Source organism: Triturus cristatus, chromosome 7 (genome assembly GCF_964204655.1).
Source record: "Triturus cristatus chromosome 7, aTriCri1.1, whole genome shotgun sequence".
Lineage (NCBI taxonomy): Eukaryota > Metazoa > Chordata > Amphibia > Caudata > Salamandridae > Triturus > Triturus cristatus.
The window spans coordinates 785,041,819-785,062,709 of record NC_140590.1 but is presented as its reverse complement, the minus strand read 5'-3'; the positions used below and the strand labels follow the sequence as shown (position 1 = coordinate 785,062,709).

Below are 20,891 nucleotides of genomic sequence, written 5' to 3'. Positions count from 1 at the left end.
GGTTGCTTTAGCACACAGCAGTCAGGCTTGGCCAAAGGAACAAGTGCAAACATTTAGACGTGCCACAAGAGTCAATAAGTAATGAACACAACACACAACTTATAAATATAGATTGTACATTTATCTTTAAATAGACACCCAAACAACAAAAATCTATCAAGGGAAACCGAAGATATGATTTTTCAAAGGTAAGTAAATCACTGTAGTTCACTTTAAAAATAATGCAATAAATAGTTGTAAATGGGTCAGTGGTTAACTGTCAAAAACAGCTACTAATCTTCACTTGGGTGGGCCACAACATGTTGCGAGCCAGTCACAAGGACCACTGTCTACTGGGAGCAGTTGCTGGTCTGGTCCAGTAGTCTCAGGGTCCTTTGTATTTTTATCCTTTACTGTGGTTCAGCAAAGAATTGGTCCTCATGCTGGAAAGATATGGTAGGTGTACCTTGGGCCGTTCTGATATTCACATGTCAGTGGTCGTTTCCAACCCCAGGACACGATCTCCCACAATGCACCAGAGGAGGACCGTGCAGGTCCAGCACCACGTGTCAACTCATCTCCTGGTTATAGCTGTCTCAGCAGTTCCTTGCAGGTAAGTAAATCTTTCTTTTGGGGGGACCAGAGTTTACTCCGACTCAGGACTCAGTATCACAGCAGGCACTTTTGTTTCCAGCGTAGCCAGGCGTCCCTGGGCAGCAGAGCTCTCAAGGGGTGCAGATTTCCTTAGTTTCTGGTGGACATGAAGCTTTACAGGAGGTCAGACAATTTATCATTGGAGTCACTTCTTTGATCCTGGCACAAGTGGAGATCTTTTCTATGAGTGGGCACAGCAGGCACAGTCCTCTGAGGGTTATGGAGGCTACTGGAGGCCTCCTGCGACAGTCTCCTGCGGGCGCCCTTCCCATCAACACTAGTCTAGGTCCCGTCATGTATATTCTGTGTAGGATTTTAAGTTGGACCAGTCGCAGTCTTGCAGGGATAGCCACCCCCCTGGGAGATGACACAGCCCCCTGCCAGTCTTCGTCGCCCAGTTCAATACTGTCCGCCATCTATTTTTGTCCAAGCTCTGTGAGAGAGCGCCTTCCATATTATGTATTAACTTATTGTAAATAAAGAGACAGACTTCTCCGGGAGGTGCCCATCTAACATCCTACTTTCCAGTGGAGAGGACTCAGGGGGGAAGGAACCCTTGGGGAAGGCCGAGCGCAGTGCATGCCGTATTTGTCTGTAGCAGAAGTGTTTTGAGTCAGCTAGGTCATGCTGCTCCTGCAGGGAAGCGTACGTTTTCATGTAACTCTTTTCCCACGTCCCGGACACGGGAGATACCTATCATGTCCCACTTGTCGAAAACCTTTGTCTGCCACAGGTGTCCCAGCTTTGCAGAATCCCACAAGGGGGTGGCCAATGTCAACTTACCCTCCCAACCCAGAGATCTAGTGGCGGTGTGCCAGACAGTTATCGAGTGTCCAGTAGGGCCAGATAGCGCAGGTCGAGGAGGTTTGGAATATAGTGTTCTATAATGGTTCCCACCTGGGAGCAGCCACCTGTCCATTCGATAGCCAGGATCATCAGGGGTTCCATAGGTGCAGTGATTAATGGCGGCCAGCTGGGCTGCCCACTTATATTTCTTAATGTCAGGAAGGGCGATACCTCCGTCATACCATTTCATAGTCAGTTTACTAAGTGCTATGCGTGGCGGTCCATTCCACAGAAGCTCCCTCTGAAGTCGTTTAATTTCTTTAAAATAAGCGGGGGGACTGCTTCTAGTGAGTTTTGCAGGGCGTAGAGGAAGCGGGGGAGGGACATCATTTTGAAAAGTTCAGCCCTCCCCAAGAGGGACAATGGGAGAGTTTTCCAACTGGCGATGTCTCGCTGCAGACGATGGAGAGGGGGATGAAGGTTATTGTTATATCGGAGTATAGGGTTCAAGGACACGAATATCCCAAGATATTTGAACCCCGATGTACTATTTTGGATTGGAAAGTTGGAGGGCAAGGCAGGCACTCCCCCATAAAGAGGATACAAATGGGATTTAGTCCAATTAATTTTGAAAAGTTCAACAAGACAATTAAAGATTTCCGAGGGTTTGTAAGATATAGTAGGATGTCGTCGGCGTAAAGTGATATCCGATCTTCCCAGTCTGCTGACAAGCGGAATCATCGGATCGATAGATCCTGTCGGATCCAGACCGCAAGTGGCTCTAGTGCCAGGGCAAATAAAAGGGGGGAGAGCGGACAACCCTGAGGGGTGCCTCGGCTCAGAGTGAAGGTATCTGACTGCTTATTATTGACAACGACCTTCGCCAGTGGCGCCGCATATAGGAGACGGACGCAGCCGATTAATTCCTCACCGAACCCCAGCTTCTGGACCACAGCGAAGAGATAGGGCCACTCAAGCATATCAAACGCCATAGTAGCGTCCAGGGAGACCAAGACTGCTGGTCCGTGTGTCGTATCTTCTCTGCCAAGCACCCCGTGTACACGGCGAAGGTTTAATGCCGTATTCCGGCGTGGGATAAAGCGAGATTGATCTGGGTGTATGAGAGTTGATATGACTTTTACTAGGCGATTAGCAAGAACCTTCGCAAGGATTTTCGGCTCAGCGTTAAGAAGAGAAATAGTCCGATATGATGCACAGTCTGTTTTTGGTTTCCCTTCTTTGTGAATTACAACGATGTTGGCTATGCGTTGATCTAGCGGAAGGTCTCTCAACTACCTGCTTTCCTCGAACATGGCTTTGAGGTAAGCTGATAGTTTGTCCGGGCAGAGTTTATATAATTCTATGGGTATCCCATTAGGGCCAGAGGCCTTTCCAGATTGAAGCGACCTAATGGCCTGGGCAATTTCATCTGTGGTCATAGAACTGTCCATTAGTTGCTTATCTGTCGAGGTGAGAGTGGGCAGAGTGAGGTCTCTTCTTAGTTCGGTGGAGTCTACCTCGGCATAGGGCGTCCCCGCCCTATAAACGGCTTTGAAATGTGTGGCGAATTGAGAAGCTATGTCTTGGGGTTCTACTATATTGGTGTTAAGGGCATCGTGGAGGAACGGAACCAGTCCATTTGCCCATTCTCGCTTATCCAGCCAAGCTATCAATTTCCCTGCCTTGTCTCCCAAGTCATAAATTCTTCCAAGCTTTTCTGGTCCCAAAGTTCGAGCTGCCTCTGTGACGAGCTTTATATTCAGATTGCTTAAGCCGCAGCAAATGGAGCGCTTCTGGAGAGTCTTGATCCACCAGTTCCCCCTCAAGTCATAGGATGTCAGTTTCTATGTCAGACACTGCCTTCTGTTGCTCTCGCTTGTGGCTGATATTAAGGACAGGGCTTCCCCTCGGATCACCGTTTTAAAGGCCTCCCAGAGTATTTGGCTAGAGGTCACAGTGCCCACGTTTTCCGTGAAGTAGCTATCTGTTGCGACTAGGAGACCTTTGCACAGTTTTGGGTTACGAAGGTGCCAAGGGTTCATGGGGGTGATACGACCCACCCGCATGTGGTCTAGGAGGAAGTGAGCCCACAGCGGTGAGTGATCGGAGATGCCTCTAGCTAAGTGGCGGACCTCCTGGAAGTGCGATGTTTGAGAGCTGGGAATCAGGATGTAATCGAGGCGGGAAAAACTGTGGTGGGCCCCGGAGTGGAATATGTATTGCTTTGTGTCGGGGTTGAACGTGCGCCAGGTATCTATTAGGCCCATGTCCTCGAGGAGGCCTGGCAAGCCACGGGAAGAGGGTCCCAGCTCGCGAGGGGGATGCCGGTCAAATACCCCCGAGCACACAGAATTAAAGTCACACCCCAGCACCAACAGGCCCTCCGGTAGCGAGAGAATAGTAGTACGGAGGTCTTGGAACGTAGTCAATTGGAGGCCAGGTGGGATGTAAATAGAGAAAAGTGTGAGGATCCATCCCTCCCAGGAGCCAGATATGCCCACATAACGACCCCTGTCATCGGACCAAGTGGAGTCTATACCAAGAGGGAATGCGTTCCGAACCATAATGCCCATCCCTCTGGAGCCAGTCGCAAACCCTGCATGTTCCACTAGTTTGTAACCGTACCGATTCATTGCCTTACAGGAGTGGCCCATAAGGTGAGTTTCTTGAAGGAGCACGACATCTGGGCCCTTCTTCCTGATGTATTGCAGGACTACACTCCGCTTAATTTTATCCCTCAGCCCATTGACATTCCAGCTCAATATTTTAATGCTTTTCCCCCAGTGTGTGTGCATTAGAGCCGTAATGTTTCTTTTGTGCCTTCGCTGTGCCTGCGATTATGCGTCGATGTAAGAAAATAACATTAACAAACCCTCCCCCCCAAAATCCCCCCGCCAACAACCCCACTCCCCGCTGCCCTGCCCTCTGGACTTAGAACTGCCCATACAAACTAGCAGAGTGCCTGTCGCACAATTTCTAATACAAAACAACTAAAAGTAGAAAAGAGGAGGAAGGCCAACACTCCATCCCCCCCCGACACTATCTAAAAAATCAGTTGTCCCCAGTTAGACTGTCTTTAAGGATTCTCCGACTTAAGACGGAACCTGGTGAGATCATGTCCAGCTGCAAGGTCCCAGGGCCCCGTTACCTGACCAAGATTGTGTGACAGACTGGGACACCCAGCACTTTCTAGCCCCGGTCCTGCAACTCTGCGTCACCATTCCCTTCACTGCCTCCAGAGCCATTGCCGGTCCGACTGTCGAGGCCAGTCTGAGACCACTCCGGATTGTCAAAGAACCAAGTCCGTCCCCTAGACTCCGCACGGAGGCAGCCGGGAACATCATGGCGTACTTGAGCCCCTTCTCCTTGAGTTTTTTCTTGATGAGTGGCTTCTTAATATTAAAAAGGATTTTAACTGGGGAAAAAGGATTTAATTTGTCATGTTATATTGGCACTTTTAACACTGCCCGACTTGCCTGCTGTGCCAGGCCTAGAGTCATGTTTTCACCTGTGTCACTGTATTGATGGCGCAATTAAGTGCTGCAGTCCACTAGTGACATTTAACTTGCTAGCCTAGGGTACCTCTTGTACCATATACTAGGGACTTATAGACAAGTTAAGTCAATTGGGTATTAGCCAATGTACACATACTTTGGGGGTCAGGGCACTTGCACTGGGGCCTGGACAGCAAGGCCCAGTGCATTTCAGGAAGAAAACAAAAAACAGAGGCATCAGTCCAAAATTTGGGAGCTTACAAAAAGTACTTTCCTACATCAGGGTTTATAATTACTAAAAATGGATGAAAGTGCTTGGTTACCTCTGATATTGTCCCTTAAACCTTGAAGAATAAGAGCGGGGCATACCTTGATTTAGAAGAGTTGTTTCCCATAAATATTACTAAACCCTTCTAGAGCAATGCCTTTCATTAACGGTTTTAAATTTGGGGTTAGACATTAAACATCATTTTGGAGACCCTCTTTCCAGATTGGAGAATTAATCAATGAGCTAAGGAGCTTTGTACAGTTAAAAAGTTGGGTTAACCCAACAGGCTAAACAAATAAAAGGCAAATGCAATTATTGGTTTGCCTGAATTTATTATTATTATTTTTTTTTTAACAGATGTGAATTTCACCTTTTAACAGGGAGGCTATGTTGGCCAGCATTAAAATGGCTTTGTTATAGTTACAATAATTCTTAATGATTAAAAAATCTTTTTTGGAAAGAACCAATTAATGAAAACATTTTACATTTTGGAGTGGGCGGATTCCTGTTGCAACTGTCTATGGTTTTGAAGGGGATGGATGAGGCTGGTCTAACTTCTTCAACCCAGATAGAGAGAAAAGTAGTTAGAATATATATGGATGGTAAATCCTTTATTTCTAGTAACTGGGAAAAATAGACATGGTAGGAGATCACACTGACTGATCCAAATTCAACTTTGGAAATCAGTAATGTATGAAATATTTTGAGAATTAAAAGTGTCCCAGTTCCAGATGGCCTAACTAATGGAAGCTTAAAGATTGATGGCGAGTGCTGGAAAAGCTTCCTTTTTCCAAAGTGTTCAAATTATGTCTTGAATCGGGGGCAACTTCACAGCGCAAAACAACTTGTTTTCCTTATTTATTAGGGACCAAGTGGGATGCTTCAAGTTAATTTGTATTCAGCATTGTAAATAAAATATTTGCCAGTTCCATTCTTGGCCCACAAGAAGATGGTATGAACAAAAATATTTTACAAGATAGTTTCTCAAAGATTTATGCTACCGCAACTATTTTTGTATCCTGTAGTATTTGATTGATACATTTTGTTTTATCTGTCACGCGTGAAACCTCTGTGACAGGTAGGCCTTTTTGAACCAATATTCATATATTGTTTTTAAAGAGAAAGATATGATTGTGGGTGGCAATAGGTAAATGGGTAACCAATTGACAAAGTAAAACCAAATAGTAGAGAAATAGCTAGCTAGGATGCAGTTCATACACCTGCTGGAAAAGAACTGCCTATATCTTAAACAAGTGATTAGAGGGTTGGAGGAATAGGTTCTAAAAGAAGGAGCGTTATGCATGAATTACTTTGGCGAAAACACTAAGCTGGATTCTGTCCAGATGAATAGAGCCAGTTCTAAGTCTGTGCTCTAGGTGTCTGGTCAACTGGTATAGTATCAGGGTGGTGCAAAAGGAGGAGGTTTGAAGAAAATAAAGCTTTAGGTAGAAGCCATTTAACTAACTAGTTGGAAGCTGATGGAAAGACAATGGTGCTGGAGAAATGTGCTCAGTGCTCCTCAGGCCTGGTGTGTGGTAGGACCCATAATTCTGCACTTTTTGAAGCTTGTCTGTCATCCTGGCTGAGAGGCAATGAATCCTCCTTTACAATTATCAATTATAGAATTCACCTGTGCTGGCACTAGTAAGGAATATGCTACTTACCAGTATGCATCTGTTCTTGGCATGTAGAGCTGCAGAGTTGTACACTTAGCATAGGTCGCCATCTGGTGTTGGGCCCGGATGTTTGCAGTTTGTTTTTCTTCTTGGACCGTGCTTGGAAGTCACGAGTTTGGTGACTCCTCCTTCGGTCCGTACTGCGCATGGGCTTCGGCTCCATCCTCAGATTGTTTTTCGCCAACAGGGAAATGATGGAGCGTAGTAATAACAGTGAGAAACCCATGTGTGTTGTATCTAAATAAGATGGACTGGAACGGATACAGGTAGCCGGGGAGGCGGGTGGGCGTGTACAACTCTGCAGCTCTACATGCCAAGAACAGATGCATACTGGTAAGTAGCATATTCCGTTCGAGGCATATGAGCTGCAGATTGTACACTTAGCATAGATTATATAGCAGTACCCAACCTTAGCGGCGACCACCGGTATCCGTTGCAGCTGTTTGAAAGAGTGTTTTTAGTACAGCCTGGCCCACCCTAGCTTGCTGCTGGGAATGCACATCTACACAGTAGTGTTTTGTGAATGTGTGCGGTGTAGACCATGTGGCTGCCTTGCATATGTCATCTAAGGGTATATTCCCTAGAAAAGCCATAGAAGCCCCTAACTTTCTTGTAGAGTGGGCTTTAGGGGGAACAGATAATGTTCTCTTTGCCTTCTGATAGCAAATTTGTATGCATTTTACAATCCACCTAGCTATCCCTGATTTTGAGATGGGGTTGCCTTTATGTGGTGGAGAAAAGGAAACGAACAACTGTTTGGTCTTCCTGAAGGGTTGCGTTCTTTGTATGTAATATAGCAACGCTCTTTTCACATCTAGTGTGTGTAAGGCCCTTTCCGCAACAGATTGGGGTTGCGAAAAGAAGACAGGTAATTCCACTGATTGATTGAGGTGGAAGGGGGTAATGACTTTGGGCAGGAACTTCGGATTAGTTCGAAGTATGACCTTGCTGTGATGCATTTGTATGTAAGGTTCCTGTATGGTGAACGCTTGTATTTCACCAACCCTTCTAAGGGAAGTGATAGCTACAAGGAAAGCTGTTTTCCAGGTGAGAAATTGTAGCTCACATTTGTGCATTGGTTCGAAGGGCGGACCCATTAGTCGTGTAAGGACCAAATTTAGATTCCATACAGGGGAGGGTGGTGCCCTGGGAGGAATTACTCGTTTAAGGCCTTCCATGAAGGCTTTAATAGCGGGCACTCTGAAGAGTGACAAATGCTGTCTGTTTTGTAGATAGGCAGCGATCGCTGCTAGGTGTAGGCGTATGGATGAATACGCCAGGTTACACTTGTGAAGATGGAGCAGATAGCATATGATGTGTTGTATGGATGCATCTAGAGGGTTGATTGTATTGTTACGGCAGTACATTACAAATCTTTTCCACTTTGCGGCATAGCATGCTCTAGTGGTAGGACGTCTGGCTTCCATGATGATGTTCATGCAATCAGGGGGAAGGTTAAGGTACCCGAATTCTAAGATTTCAGGAGCCAGATCGCCAGGTTGAGCTGAGCTGGGTCCGGGTGCCTGATTTCTCCATGGTTCTGGGTTAGGAGGCATGGGGAAAGGTGCAGTTTTTGATGTGGTACCACTGATAGTTGTAGTAGCGTGGTGTACCACGGCTGTCTGGCCCACGTCGGAGCTACCAGAATGAGTGTGAGGGAGTGCTGTTGTAGTTTCCTGACCACTAATGGAATTAGTGGGAGAGGTGGAAAGGCGTATGCAAATCTGCCTGACCAGTTCATCCATATCGCATTGCCCTTGGACAATGGGTGTGGGTATCTGGCGGCGAAGCTTGGGCATTTTTTGTTTTCGTGGGTGGCGAAGAGGTCTATTTGAGGATGCCCCCACTGTTGGAAGAATGGGTGAAGAACTTGTGGATGCAGTTCCCATTCGTGTAGTTGTTGAGTCTGTCTGCTGAGCAGATCTGCTATGGTGTTTTGTACGCCTGGAACATGTTGTGCCAGGAGAAAAATGTTTTGGGGAATTGCCCATCTCCATATGCTCTGGGCTAAGCGGGAGAGCTGGGGAGAGTGTGTCCCCCCCTGTTTCTGTATATAATACATCGCAGTCATGTTGTCTGTGCGAATGAGGACTGCTTTGCCCGAAATCTGCTTTTGGAAAGATTTTAGGGCTAGAAAGATCGCCAAAAGCTCCAGATGGTTGATGTGGAGCGTTTTTTGCTGTGGCGTCCATAGACCTTGCATTGTGAGGTGTAAGAGGTGCGCTCCCCAGCCGGAGAGCGATGCGTCTGCTGTTAGAGTCACTTGGGGAACCGGGTCCAGGAACGGCCGTCCCTTGGAAAGGTTTGTGGTGTTCCACCACTGCAGAGAGTGATGTGTGCGGCCGTCCACCAACACCAGATCCGTCAGCTGACCCTGGGCCTGGTTCCACTGTTGTGCTAGGCACTCCTGAAGTGGACGCATGTGGAGTCTTGCATGGGGCACTATGAAGATGCAAGACGCCATCATCCCTATGAGCTTCATAAACACTCTTGCTGGTAGAGAGTGTTGAGGAAGGAATATTTTGCGTAAGGCTAGAATGCTTGTGATTCTGGCTGAGTTTGGATAGGCAATACCTTTTGAGGTGTCTATGGTGGCCCCGAGATATTGCTTTGTGTGAGATGGTATGAGGTGGGACTTTTGGTAGTTCACCGTGAAGCCTAGCTGATGAAGCAGTTGGATGGTGCTGTTTGTATGTTGCACGCATTGGTGGTAGGACGCGGCTTTTATGAGCCAGTCGTCTAAGTAAGGGAAGACGTGAACATGTTGACGTCTGAGGTGTGCTGCTACTACTGCTAGGCATTTGGTAAACACTCGTGGTGCAGTGGTGACCCCGAAGGGGAGAACCTTGAATTGATAATGTTGCCCGTCCACCACGAACCTGAGGTATTTTCTGTGAGAGGGGTGTATTGGAATGTGAAAGTACGCGTCTTTCAGATCCAGTGTTGTGAGAAAGTCTCCCTGGCAGAGGAGTGGGAGGACTTGTTGTAAGGTGACCATGTGAAAGTGGTCTGAATGTATGTAGGCATTTAGAGGCCGGAGATCCAGAATGGGTCTGAGGGTCTCGTCTTTCTTTGGGATTAAGAAATATAGGGAGTAGACCCCTAGATTTCGTTGATTGTCGGGTACCTGCTCTATGGCGTGTTTCTGGAGGAGCGAGAGTACCTCTTGTTTGAGCAGTGTGGAATGCTCTTGGGACATTGGACGGTGCCTTGGTGGGATATTGGGTGGGGTAGATGTTAGCTCGAGGCAGTACCCTGACCGAATGATTTGGGTCACCCATTTGTCCGATGTTATGGACTCCCATACGTGGATAAAATCTTGTAGTCTGCCCCCGACCGGAGTGGAATGGTCTGGGGGGAGCGAAGGGGAGTCATTGTGCGGGTGGGGTGGCAGAACGGGTATTGTTGGTTTTGCCCCTGCCCTTATTGTTGTTGCCTCTGTAGCCACCTCTTTGGTTGCCCTTTGAAAAGGTATTTTGAGGAGGGGATTTGTAGGAGGTAGAGGCATTATCGGTGGAGGAGCCTCTACCTGTGCCACGAAAGGACGAGCGTCGAAAGGAACGCTTAGAGGCTTGGGTCTGGAGCGCTCCCATAGACTTCGCTGTGTCTGTATCTTTCTTCATTTTTTCGAGCGCTTCGTCTACCTTTGGGCCAAAGAGTGTTTGCTGGTCAAAGGTGTGATTAAGTATTGATGTCTGGACCTCAGGCTTGAACCCTGATATCCTGAGCCAGGCATGGCGGCGAAGCAGGACACTGGTGTTTATGGCTCTAGAAGCAGTGTCTGCTGCATCGAGGGCACACTTAATGGAGGTGTTTGTGATTAGTTTGCCCTCCTGTATCAGGTCATGAGCTTGGCGTTTGTATTTCTCTGGAAGGTGCTGCATAAGAGCCTCTAATTCATCATAGTGTGCTCTATCATATCGCGCAAGCAGTGCTTGTGTATTTGCAATGCGCCACATGTTTGCAGCCTGGTAGGCGGTGCGTTTACCAGACGCGTCCAGAAGTTTAGATTCCTTGTCTGGTGGTGGGGCATCTCCTGAGGATTGGGAGTTAGCCCGCTTTCTAGCTGTGGAGACAACTAGGGAATCTAGAGGAGCAGGGCCCTTGATGTATGCAGGGTCTGTGGGTGCCGCCTTGTACTTCTTCTCTATTCTAGGGTTTAGTACTCTGGCTCTGACAGGGTCTTTGAATACCTCTGTAGCGTGCTTGGTGACACCCTTAAGCATGGGTAAAATAGCAGTGGAACGATCTTGTAAATCAAATGTATCCAGTAGGAAGTCTTCTTCCACTGGTTCCGTGTGCATGTCCACCCCATGGTAGTGTGCTGCTCTCTGCACTAAATGGTGAAACCCTAAAGAGTCCTCTGGAGGAGACGGCCTTGATGGGTATAGGTCGTCTTGAGGTACGTTGGGTACATCAGGGTTATTATAATCCTCCCATGGATCTGGGGTCCCTGGTGGAGTGGGATCCATTGGGGCGTCCCCTGGGTCATTGTCCGGGTCCCCGTCATCCGGATCTGGGGATGGGGCCGGATCGTAGTGAGGTAAAGGTGGAGGGGGTGGTGGTGGGAGGGGGGGTGGCAGTGGGGAGGGTACTCTAAGGGGAGAAGTAGCTGAGTCCCTCTTTTTGGGTGGAGGAGGAGGAGCCGGAGCCTCAAGGCGACGCTTCTTAGTAATCACAGTCAAAAGGCCAGTCTTTGGATCTCTGGACAAAGTCTTTTGTAAAGGGTCTGGTGTAAACAGAGCCAATGGCGCCGAGTCGTCTGTCGGCACCGGCGATTTCGGAACCGGAGGTTTCGATGTTCTGTGTACGCCTTGCTTTTTGGAGGTCTCCGTGTGTTTCGGCGTCGAATGCTGTTTCGGCGCCGGAGCGTCGGTGCCGACCGATTTCTGTTTGTGTTTGGTCGGCGCCGAGTGTCCAGGCTTCGGCACCGGTGGTTTCGGAGTCGAGCTGGATTTTGCAGGCTTCGGTGCCGAGTGGTGTTTATCGGCACCGGGCGTCGGCTGGCTCGATCCCGAGCTGCCGTGAGACTTTGAGTGCTTCGACACCGGGCCCGAAGGTGGGGTGATCGAGGCTTTGGTTTTGGTTTTGCCCAGGCCGGCAGGCGAGGGAGTAACCGGAGTCTCTTTGGTTTTTGGTGCGGGGCTGGGAGGGGGCATTGTACTCACGGCCCGCTGTCCTGGTGTTACGTCCTCCAGGTCGGAGTCGTCGGCCTCGGAAGCGCTGACGATGTCTTCTCCCAGTTCGGTGTGTGTCTGCCCCGAAGCTTCGGCGTCGTCTCCGAAGATATCCGGTGGAACTGTCGAGGATGAGTGCGCCATGGTGCGTCGAGCCCTTCGATCTCGGATCGTTTTCTTCGATCGAAAAGACTTGCAGGCGGGGCAGTCTCGAGCCTCGTGTTCCGGAGAGAGGCAAAGGTTACACACCTGATGGAGGTCGGTGTGGGGAAATTTAGACCCACATTCTGGGCACTTTTTAAACGGAGTCCTTTCCATCGGCCGGGACCGGAGTCGCGGAGGGCCCGAAGGCCGGTGTCGATGTACGGGATGGAAAAAGTGCCGCTTCGAGAGATGAAGATGATGAAGGAACTCGAAGAATCGAGGATTTTCCGTCGAGGCTGGAACCGTAGAAGTTCGAAGCCGGAGCACGAAGTATCACATCCGAGCCCGATGGCGGAAAAAAACAATCTGAGGATGGAGCCGAAGCCCATGCGCAGTACGGACCGAAGGAGGAGTCACCAAACTCGTGACTTCCAAGCACGGTCCAAGAAGAAAAACAAACTGCAAACATCCGGGCCCAACACCAGATGGCGACCTATGCTAAGTGTACAATCTGCAGCTCATATGCCTCGAACACTATTTTACTTATTATTGTCATGATTACTTTCCAACTTTGTTGAGACAGAGTTATCCCTCTCATATATTGTCCTATCGGCAATAAGTGAAATAAGGAAATTAGATTGTGGGACATCGTCTGGGTCCTTTTTTGAAAGGATATAAGGGTAAGCCTATTTTCTAAAGTGAACTTTGGGGTACACGTATATCATGGTGATTAGATCAAATTTCTAAATATTGTCAAATATAACTCTATAATTACAAATTTCTTATGTTGTGGTGTTTGCTGGCAAGTTATCTAATGCTCTTACATTAAGAGAAGTGTAATGTGTTATTCACTGATACAAGCATTAGGATGCTTCTCCAGATACTTCCATGCCATCTGACCCAATGGGGCATCTTTGGCATATTCCAAAGTGCTTACCAAGCATACTTGTAGGGAAATGTAGTAAGCTACTCTGCATGTTTTCTGTAGTATTATTCAGTAAATCCATATTTTTGAAGCAATGCTCAATTTGTCTTGGGTCAGGTACCCCGATAAAGAAACAGAAGTTACTTAAAGGATAACTGTTCTCTTCTCTATTTCCTTGATCCTCTCATCTTGCACCAAGTCTTGTGTTACTAAGAGGACAGAGAAAAGGGCATTGTTGCATCTAGGAAAGGGCATGGCTGTATGCCTAGGTATGGTATTTTTGTAATACTTTACTGTACTGATAATAGCAGAACAGCAAGGGCTATACCATAACTGAGCCACTATAATATCAACTTTACATTTAATATAGACAAACTGATTTGCAGAGAAGAACAGGCAGTTAGACATCAAATGCTGGATGACATAACTAAATGCAGGCATTATTGATGCACTGAAGTCAGAAAGAACTTAAGAACTCACAGCCTAAGGTACCCAGGAGAAACTCAGCATATGGAAGCTCATCACATACATGTAAGTTGTATTAAAAAGGAGAACGTCTTAAGTGATCATTGCATTTAGGTGAAGACATCCAAGAAACTGAAAATAAGAGAATGCATAGGCTGCAGATCAGCGAAATGCAGGTAGAGGTAGGGCACTTTACGAGACAACACACAGTCCACTTCTCTGAGCTAGTTAGGAGAAGGAAAGACTTTGTACACAATTACTCACCACAAGCAGGTCTAAGTCAGCATGATAGAAACCGAAAGAACAAGGTACTTACCCTTGGTAAAGCTCTTTCTGGTGGAAATTCTATCCAACTGAAAGTCCTCACCTTGTGAATACCTCCAGGCACCAAATCGGATCCGCTGAATTATTTCAGATAACTTGGGCCTGGCCGTTCCTGATCTTCTTCATAACCCTGGGTAGAACAGGTAGAGGCAGAAAGGCATACAGGAGTACCAAACTCCACACTAACAGAAAGTGTCTTGGGAATTCCATCACACAAAAGCTGGGCCACTATGCGTTTTCAGCGGCGGCGAAAAAAATCAATTCAGGCTTCTATAGACAGCTGGAAGATGCCCTGAGCCGCCTCAGGGTTCAACTGTCATTAGCGATCCGCTAAGCATAGATCCTGCCAGGTGGGTGACTTCCAGGAAATGTCCTGAAGAGTCAGCCAGTTTAAGGCGAAAAGCATCCTGCAAGATGACCTAGGATCCCAGTCCACTCTATCGCAGTACCACCTGGAAGTGGTGTTGTCCGTGAGAACGGGAACCAGCCTTACCTTGATAGACAGAAGGAAGGCCTTTAGTGCCAAGTGAAATGCCTGAAACTCCAATGGGTTGATGTGGAGCCAGGTATCCGCCAGAGAGCAGCTTCCTCTACAGCAGTCAAACCTAGCAACAATGCATCTGTCACAAAAGTTAACTTTGAGTGAGGTAGAGAGGAGTCTGAAGGTGGTCCAATTGCAGTGAAGTGGCCACCAATGCTGATCTTTTGCTGTTTTCTGCAAAACCTAAATGGAATATGACAGTTTCTCCTGGTGCTGAGTACACCCATACTTTCGATTCCACTGCAGAGCTTGCACATGCCATCTGGCATGTTCCACAAGCAGGATGCAGGAGGCGAAACTACCGAGAAGCCTCAGAGCTGCTCTCAATGACAGAGGTTGAAACATCGGGAACATGGCATGAATGTCCTGGAATCCTTAGGTCTGTGGAATGAATCAAAGACTGCTCTAATGAATAGGAACCTCTGTTAAAGACTCAGGGGTGACTGGCATGTTTACCAAGAACCCTAAATATGTCAGGAGGGTTGTCATTATCTCAAGGTTTTCAATGACTGACTGCAGTGAGTGAGCCTTCAGCAGCCAGTCAATGTATGGTATGGGAAAACAGGTATTGCAAACCTCTTTCGTGAACACACAGTGGTGAGGCCAAATGTGAGAAGTTTTCAACAGTAAATGAGAAACCCAATTGACCCTTGACAGGTTGGGTAAACAAATATTATCGGGTAAATGAGCCTACAAGGGATTTGTTGGACCAAATATTTATATAATTGCTGCATTCAATGTTGACAAACCCTCAAAGTAGCTGGCAATTCAATTTTTCAAAACCAATTCCAACTATTTACATATAAACAAATCAAACTCAATCTTTGAACACATACACCTGTGTGATAAATCTTTCTTTGATGATTTGTTTATATGTAAATAATTGGAATTGGTTTTGAAACATTTAATTGCAAGCTACTTTGATAGAATTTGTCAACATTGAATGCAGCAATTATATAAACATTTGGTCCAACGAAATCCCTTGTAGGCTCATTTACCCGCTAACAAATGAGAGAAGAGGAATCTGAAAATGCACATCACTCACCTTGAGCCGCAGGTGAAGCACGCGAGACTGCAGAATTTCCAAGTACAACAATCCAGAGCCACTAAGATGACTTGAACCTGGTCAGTCCTGATCTTCTTCAGAACACTGGGCAAGAGAGGTAGAGCGGGAAGGCATACAGGAGTCCCAAGCTCCACTCTAGGCTGCAAGTGTCTCAGAGAAAGTAGTCTAGGGAACACCATTGCACTACAGCTGAGACACACTGCACATTCTTGGCAGTAACAGAAATATAGAGTCTTGCTCCTTGGGACTGCTGGAAGACACCCTACGCCACCCTGGGATGCAACTGTAATTCGGGATTCACTACACAATGACTATAATGGGAATCTGTAGTGCCAGTCCTGATCAGATGACATACTTTGCAGTATCCTGAGCATCCTGGATAATTTGTGCCAGGTCTAGCTAACAAGTGGGGCATTTGGCAAGATCAAGCTAACCATGTCCCACAATGCATGAGAGCAGCATCCAAAGAGACAGCTGACTAATCTAGAAGAGTGGTAAGGCCCGACACTCAGGACTGTTTTTTTGTAATATCTTCAAAGGAAGTCTTATACTCTTGAGGATAGGGCCAACTATACCTCTGAGTAATCAAGTTCTAGAAAGATGTAGAGTGTAATGTTCCCAACAGTTCCTTTTTGGTCAACAATGAAAGTAAAATTCTTGATTTCCATTAGGTGGTCTTTGTCTTATGCAACATCAATTTCCATGAAATCTCCTATCATACATTAATCCATTATTTTCACACCATACAGAATTTACAAATGCTTGATATATTTCAAACAATCTCGGATATGTTTATTACTCAAAGCTTTTTGTGATCAAAGTATTTCTAATAAAATCCACAGTCCTTGCAGTAATTACTTGTCAGTCCTGATATTTTACTCCTCAGTGATTTCTATTTGTTCCCTTATTTGGGAGTAAGCCACAATAACGGATACGTTTAATCCCACTATGGATATTTGTGCTGAGTTATTACCAGTTGTTTTTTGGATTGGTAGTCAGCCAAATAATTACTTTATGATCCCAATATTGATTTTGAGTTGTTTTCAATTTACACTTTTTCGGAGTCAGCCAACACGTGTTTCTCCTCGTATGTCTTTTACAGGTCTGCACCTTTTTCAAGGCTGTGCCACGAGGGAAGAAGATTAATCACATAAGAAATCAATTTTAGACAGTACCCTTAAGTGGGAACACCTAATTGTGAGAATCAATAAAACCATGTAATAGACCCACCATGTGTTCCCCTTTGGTCATCTCATCTAAAAAGAAAAGTGTGGTTGTGATATACATTTTCCTTAAACAAAAAACATGAATGTTCAAAAAATTCTGCATGCTATTATTTGCTTATTACAAAACATTTTTGGTGCACTGGCATGCGAAAATCTATTACTACAAATATGTGTCTCTGTTGGTATTACTTTGTATTTTTATTTAGTTCACTTAGCAGATCACACTGTAGTTACCTTTTGTATATAATGTTTCAGTCTCTTGAAATGATACTCTACATATAGTAAAAAAGGTATAATACAGAGTTATTTAGGTATATTAAGCAGAATCATAGGAACTCATTGATTTAGACAAAGTAATTTCTAGGTGTCTCCAATAGGTCTCTGAATAAGTTTACTCGCAATATACAATTAAATGATTTATATGAGGCCCCAGTTATACTTGCAGAGACTCAGGTACTTGTCTCTGGCTAAATCCCATGTGTTTCAATCGCTTCAGTTTCTGTCTCTGTGGTTGCTAGGGTTCTTATCCTTGATGGGCTCTACAGAGTCTTAGTCTGGTGCCATTTTGAACTGTGGTAAGGTCATGAGTCCTACCACCATGTTGTTACATTTTAAACTTGTTACGATGGGTGCCATATTTAAACAGTCAAATTTGACAGCACAGAGTCAATATGTTTTAGAAAAATGGCCTATGGACCTATAATATGGCATTTTTCCTAAACATATTGATTCAGTGCTATCAAAATTCACAGTATTACTTTGTCTAAACCAATGAGTTCTACCGGTGTCTGGGGAAGTATCTGGTCCAATGGCCTCCTTGGAGACGCAAGAGGACCCGAGACACCAGAAATACACTGCGTGAGGGTCAGCCACATATATTTGTTTGTGACTATCCCTACAAGGTTTAAACCCTGTCATTTTAGGGGGTGATATGTCCTTTACACACTGGTAATAATTTGACTTAAAATATTTTTCACCAAGACGAAAGAGTGAGGAATGAGGTGTGGACCTGTCTCGAAAAAGGAATAGGTGTCATCGTGCAGGGGCAGCAATTATGTGTGGCTCCAAGGTCACTTCCGGGGCAGAATAGAGAAGCTCAAAGACACCTACTGGCACACAAGTTAATTACTGAAAGAATTCTCCAGATCCAGTCTGGGACCTGGAGGTATTCCCTGAAGCAAATAATCTGCAGTTGGAAATATATATCAGAACCTGTATGCACCTTTATACTCTGCGGGCAGGAACATGCCCCTGCCTCAGCAAAGAAGCCACTTAAGAAATGCAACGCCATGCTATCTAGCAGGACACACCCTATTGTAGGACATGGAACACCTCAATTTTATTTCATGAAAATTAATAGAACACTTACCTTGTGCAACAGAGGCAGCTGTAGAAGGAAAATCTGCAAAATTTCCAAATGGCTCCGCTGTTGGTCCTAGAAACCATGAGAAAGAGCCCTGTTATGAGAAACTATTTCAGCTTAAGTACCGTTTTTTACAAAGCACTATCAAGCAGGTGGAAAAGCTTAATAATTGCAATGAATTGTTTGTTTCAATATACACAACTACAATACCTTTCTAGTGCTTTGGAGGAGAAAAGTAACATGTGAACAATCAGCATCAGTCTTGCGGTCCAACAGAATTGCGGTGTATAATTAAGTGAACATATTTCTGTCATTCAATGACCCTGCATTATCCTTTATAGCTTTGGGCAAGGAACTTTCACACCCTGTTTAATTTTTCTCAGTTCATGTTCAGGTTTTAGGGTCATCAGTCTTCATGTTTAGGACTTGGAGAGGTTGATAGGGTTTTTGGGTTTGGTATTAGATCTAAATTGATAAACAATGGAAATTTCACCACAGAATGATGAAATAGCCCATATCAGTGCAAAAACGCTTTGCATTGTGTTTTTGTGTTTTTCTAACTCCCCTTACTAAGTTGTTACAAGCTCTGATCTGTGAACGCAGGGATTTTGGCTGCTCCATACCATTAATTAAAATACTGTGAAGTGGGGAACAAACAGCGAGAAAGGATAGATGTAATTTTCAATATCTTAAGGGGGCACTACTATGTGGCTTTTGTTACAGAAAGCAGCAGCAAACAAAGATGGGCAATGACTAGTCTTGTTTGTGAAATTAAAAATAAGGAAAATGCTACTTACCAGTATGCATCTGTTCTTGGCATGTAGAGCTGCAGATTCGTATACTTTTGCATAGATCGCCATCTGATGTTGTCTCGGATGTTTGCACGTTTTTGTCTTGGAAGAATTCTTTGTAGTCACAAGGTAGGTGACTCCTCCCTAGGACGACAGTGCGCATGGGCATCGACTCCATCCTTAGATTGTTTTTGCCACGAAGGGTTACGATGGAGTAGTAAGAAGTAAAAAGAGATGTCCATGTGTAATGTATCTAAGTAAGATAGTACTGGAACAGATAGAGGTATCAGGGGAGGCGGGTGGGCGTATACGAATCTGCAGCTCTACTTGCCAAGAACAGATGCATACTGGTAAGTAGCATTTTCCATTTGAGGCTTATGAGCTGCAGATTGTATACTTTTACATAGACTATACAGCAGTTACCTCCTTAGCGGTGGCTACCTGTATCTGTTGCAGTGGTTTGAAAAAGTGTTCTTAATACAGCCTGGCCCACACTAGCTTGTTGTTTTGCCTGCACATCTACACAATAGTTTTTTGTGAAGGTGTGTGGTGTAGCCCAAGTTGCTGCTTTGCAGATGTCATCTAGGGGAATGTTCCCTAAAAATGCCATAGAAGCCGCTAGTTTGCTCGTGGAATGAGCTCTAGGGGGAATGGGTATTATGCGTTTGGCTTTGATATAGCATATTTGGATGCATTTAACAATCCACCTTGCAATTCCTGCCTTTGAGATGGGATCGCCTTTATGAGGTGGGGAGAAAGCCACAGAGAGTTGTTTGGTCTTTCTAAAGGATTTTGTCCTTTCAATGTAGTACATTATTGCTCTTGTAACGTCTAACGTGTGAAGAGCTTGTTCTGCCACGGAGTCTGGTTGAGGGAAAAACACTGGGAGTTCAACAGACTGATCGAGATGGAAGGCAGATAAGACTTTGGGTAGAAATTTAGGGTTAGTCCTAAAAACCACTTTGTTATGATGGATTTGTAAAAATGGTTCTTGTATGGTTAAGCTTGGAGTTCACTAACTCTCTTGAGAGATGTGATAGCAACCAAAAAAGTTACCTTCCATGTGAGGAACTGTAGTTCACATTTGTGGAGAGGTTCAAAAGGGGGACCCATGAGTCTGGTAAACTCCACATTTAGGTTCCAAACTGGAGAGGGCGGGACTCTGGGTGGGATTATTCTTTTAAGTCCTTCAATAAAAGCTTTGATAGCGGGCACTTGAATCAATGACAAATGTTGTCTGTTTTGGAGATAGGCTATGGCAGCTAGATGTAGCCTAATAGATGTATATGCTAGGTTACATTGTTGTAGATGCAAGAGGTAGCAGATAAGGTTCTGAATAGAAGCATCTAGTGGATTGATTGTTGTTTGTGCAATAAATGGCAAATCGTTTCTATTTTGCTGCATAGCATGCTTCGGTGGGAGGGCGTCTAGCTTCTTTAATGATATTCATACAGTCTGGCGGAAGATTTAGGTAGCCAAACTCTAAGACCTCAGGTGCTAGATCGCAAGGTTGAGTTGATTGGGATCTGGATGTCTTATCTCTCCATGGTTCTGAGTGAGACGCTTGGGTGAGTGACGTAGTTTTTAATGAGCAAGTAGCCTTTTGACAATGGGTGTGGATACCTGGACTCGAAGGTTGGGCATTTTGCGTTTTGGTGTGAGGCGAACAGATCTATTTCTGGGTCGCTCCACATGTGAAAAAATTGAAGAACTTGAGGATAGAGTTTGCATTCGTGGATCTGCTGTGTCTGACAACTGAGCAGATCTGCTATCTGATTGTGTACACCTGGGAGGTGTTCTGCAAGGAGATATAGGTTTTGCAGAATGGCCCATCTCAATATGCTCTGAGCCTGGTGTGAAAGCTGCAGAAAGTGTGTTCCCCCCTTTCTGCATGCAGTACATTGCTGTTATGTTGTCTGTACGGACTAGGACAGCTTTGCCTAGGAGGTAGAGTTGAAAAGATTTTCACGTTAGGAAGATAGCTAACAATTCCAGGTACTTTTTGTGGAATT

The 20,891-nt window shown here is 45.5% G+C and overlaps 1 protein-coding gene across 2 annotated transcripts in view; it reads right to left on the bottom strand.

Moving 5' to 3' along the window:
• The window catches only part of CLINT1 (clathrin interactor 1), a 565,784-nt gene that overhangs the window by 157,666 nt on the left and 387,227 nt on the right, over positions 1–20,891 (bottom strand). For both annotated transcript variants that reach the window (XM_085617596.1, XM_085617597.1), the window contains exon 9: positions 18,095–18,160. In XM_085617596.1, coding sequence (XP_085473722.1) covers positions 18,095–18,160 — 66 coding nt within the window. The remainder of the gene's footprint in view (positions 1–18,094; positions 18,161–20,891) is intronic.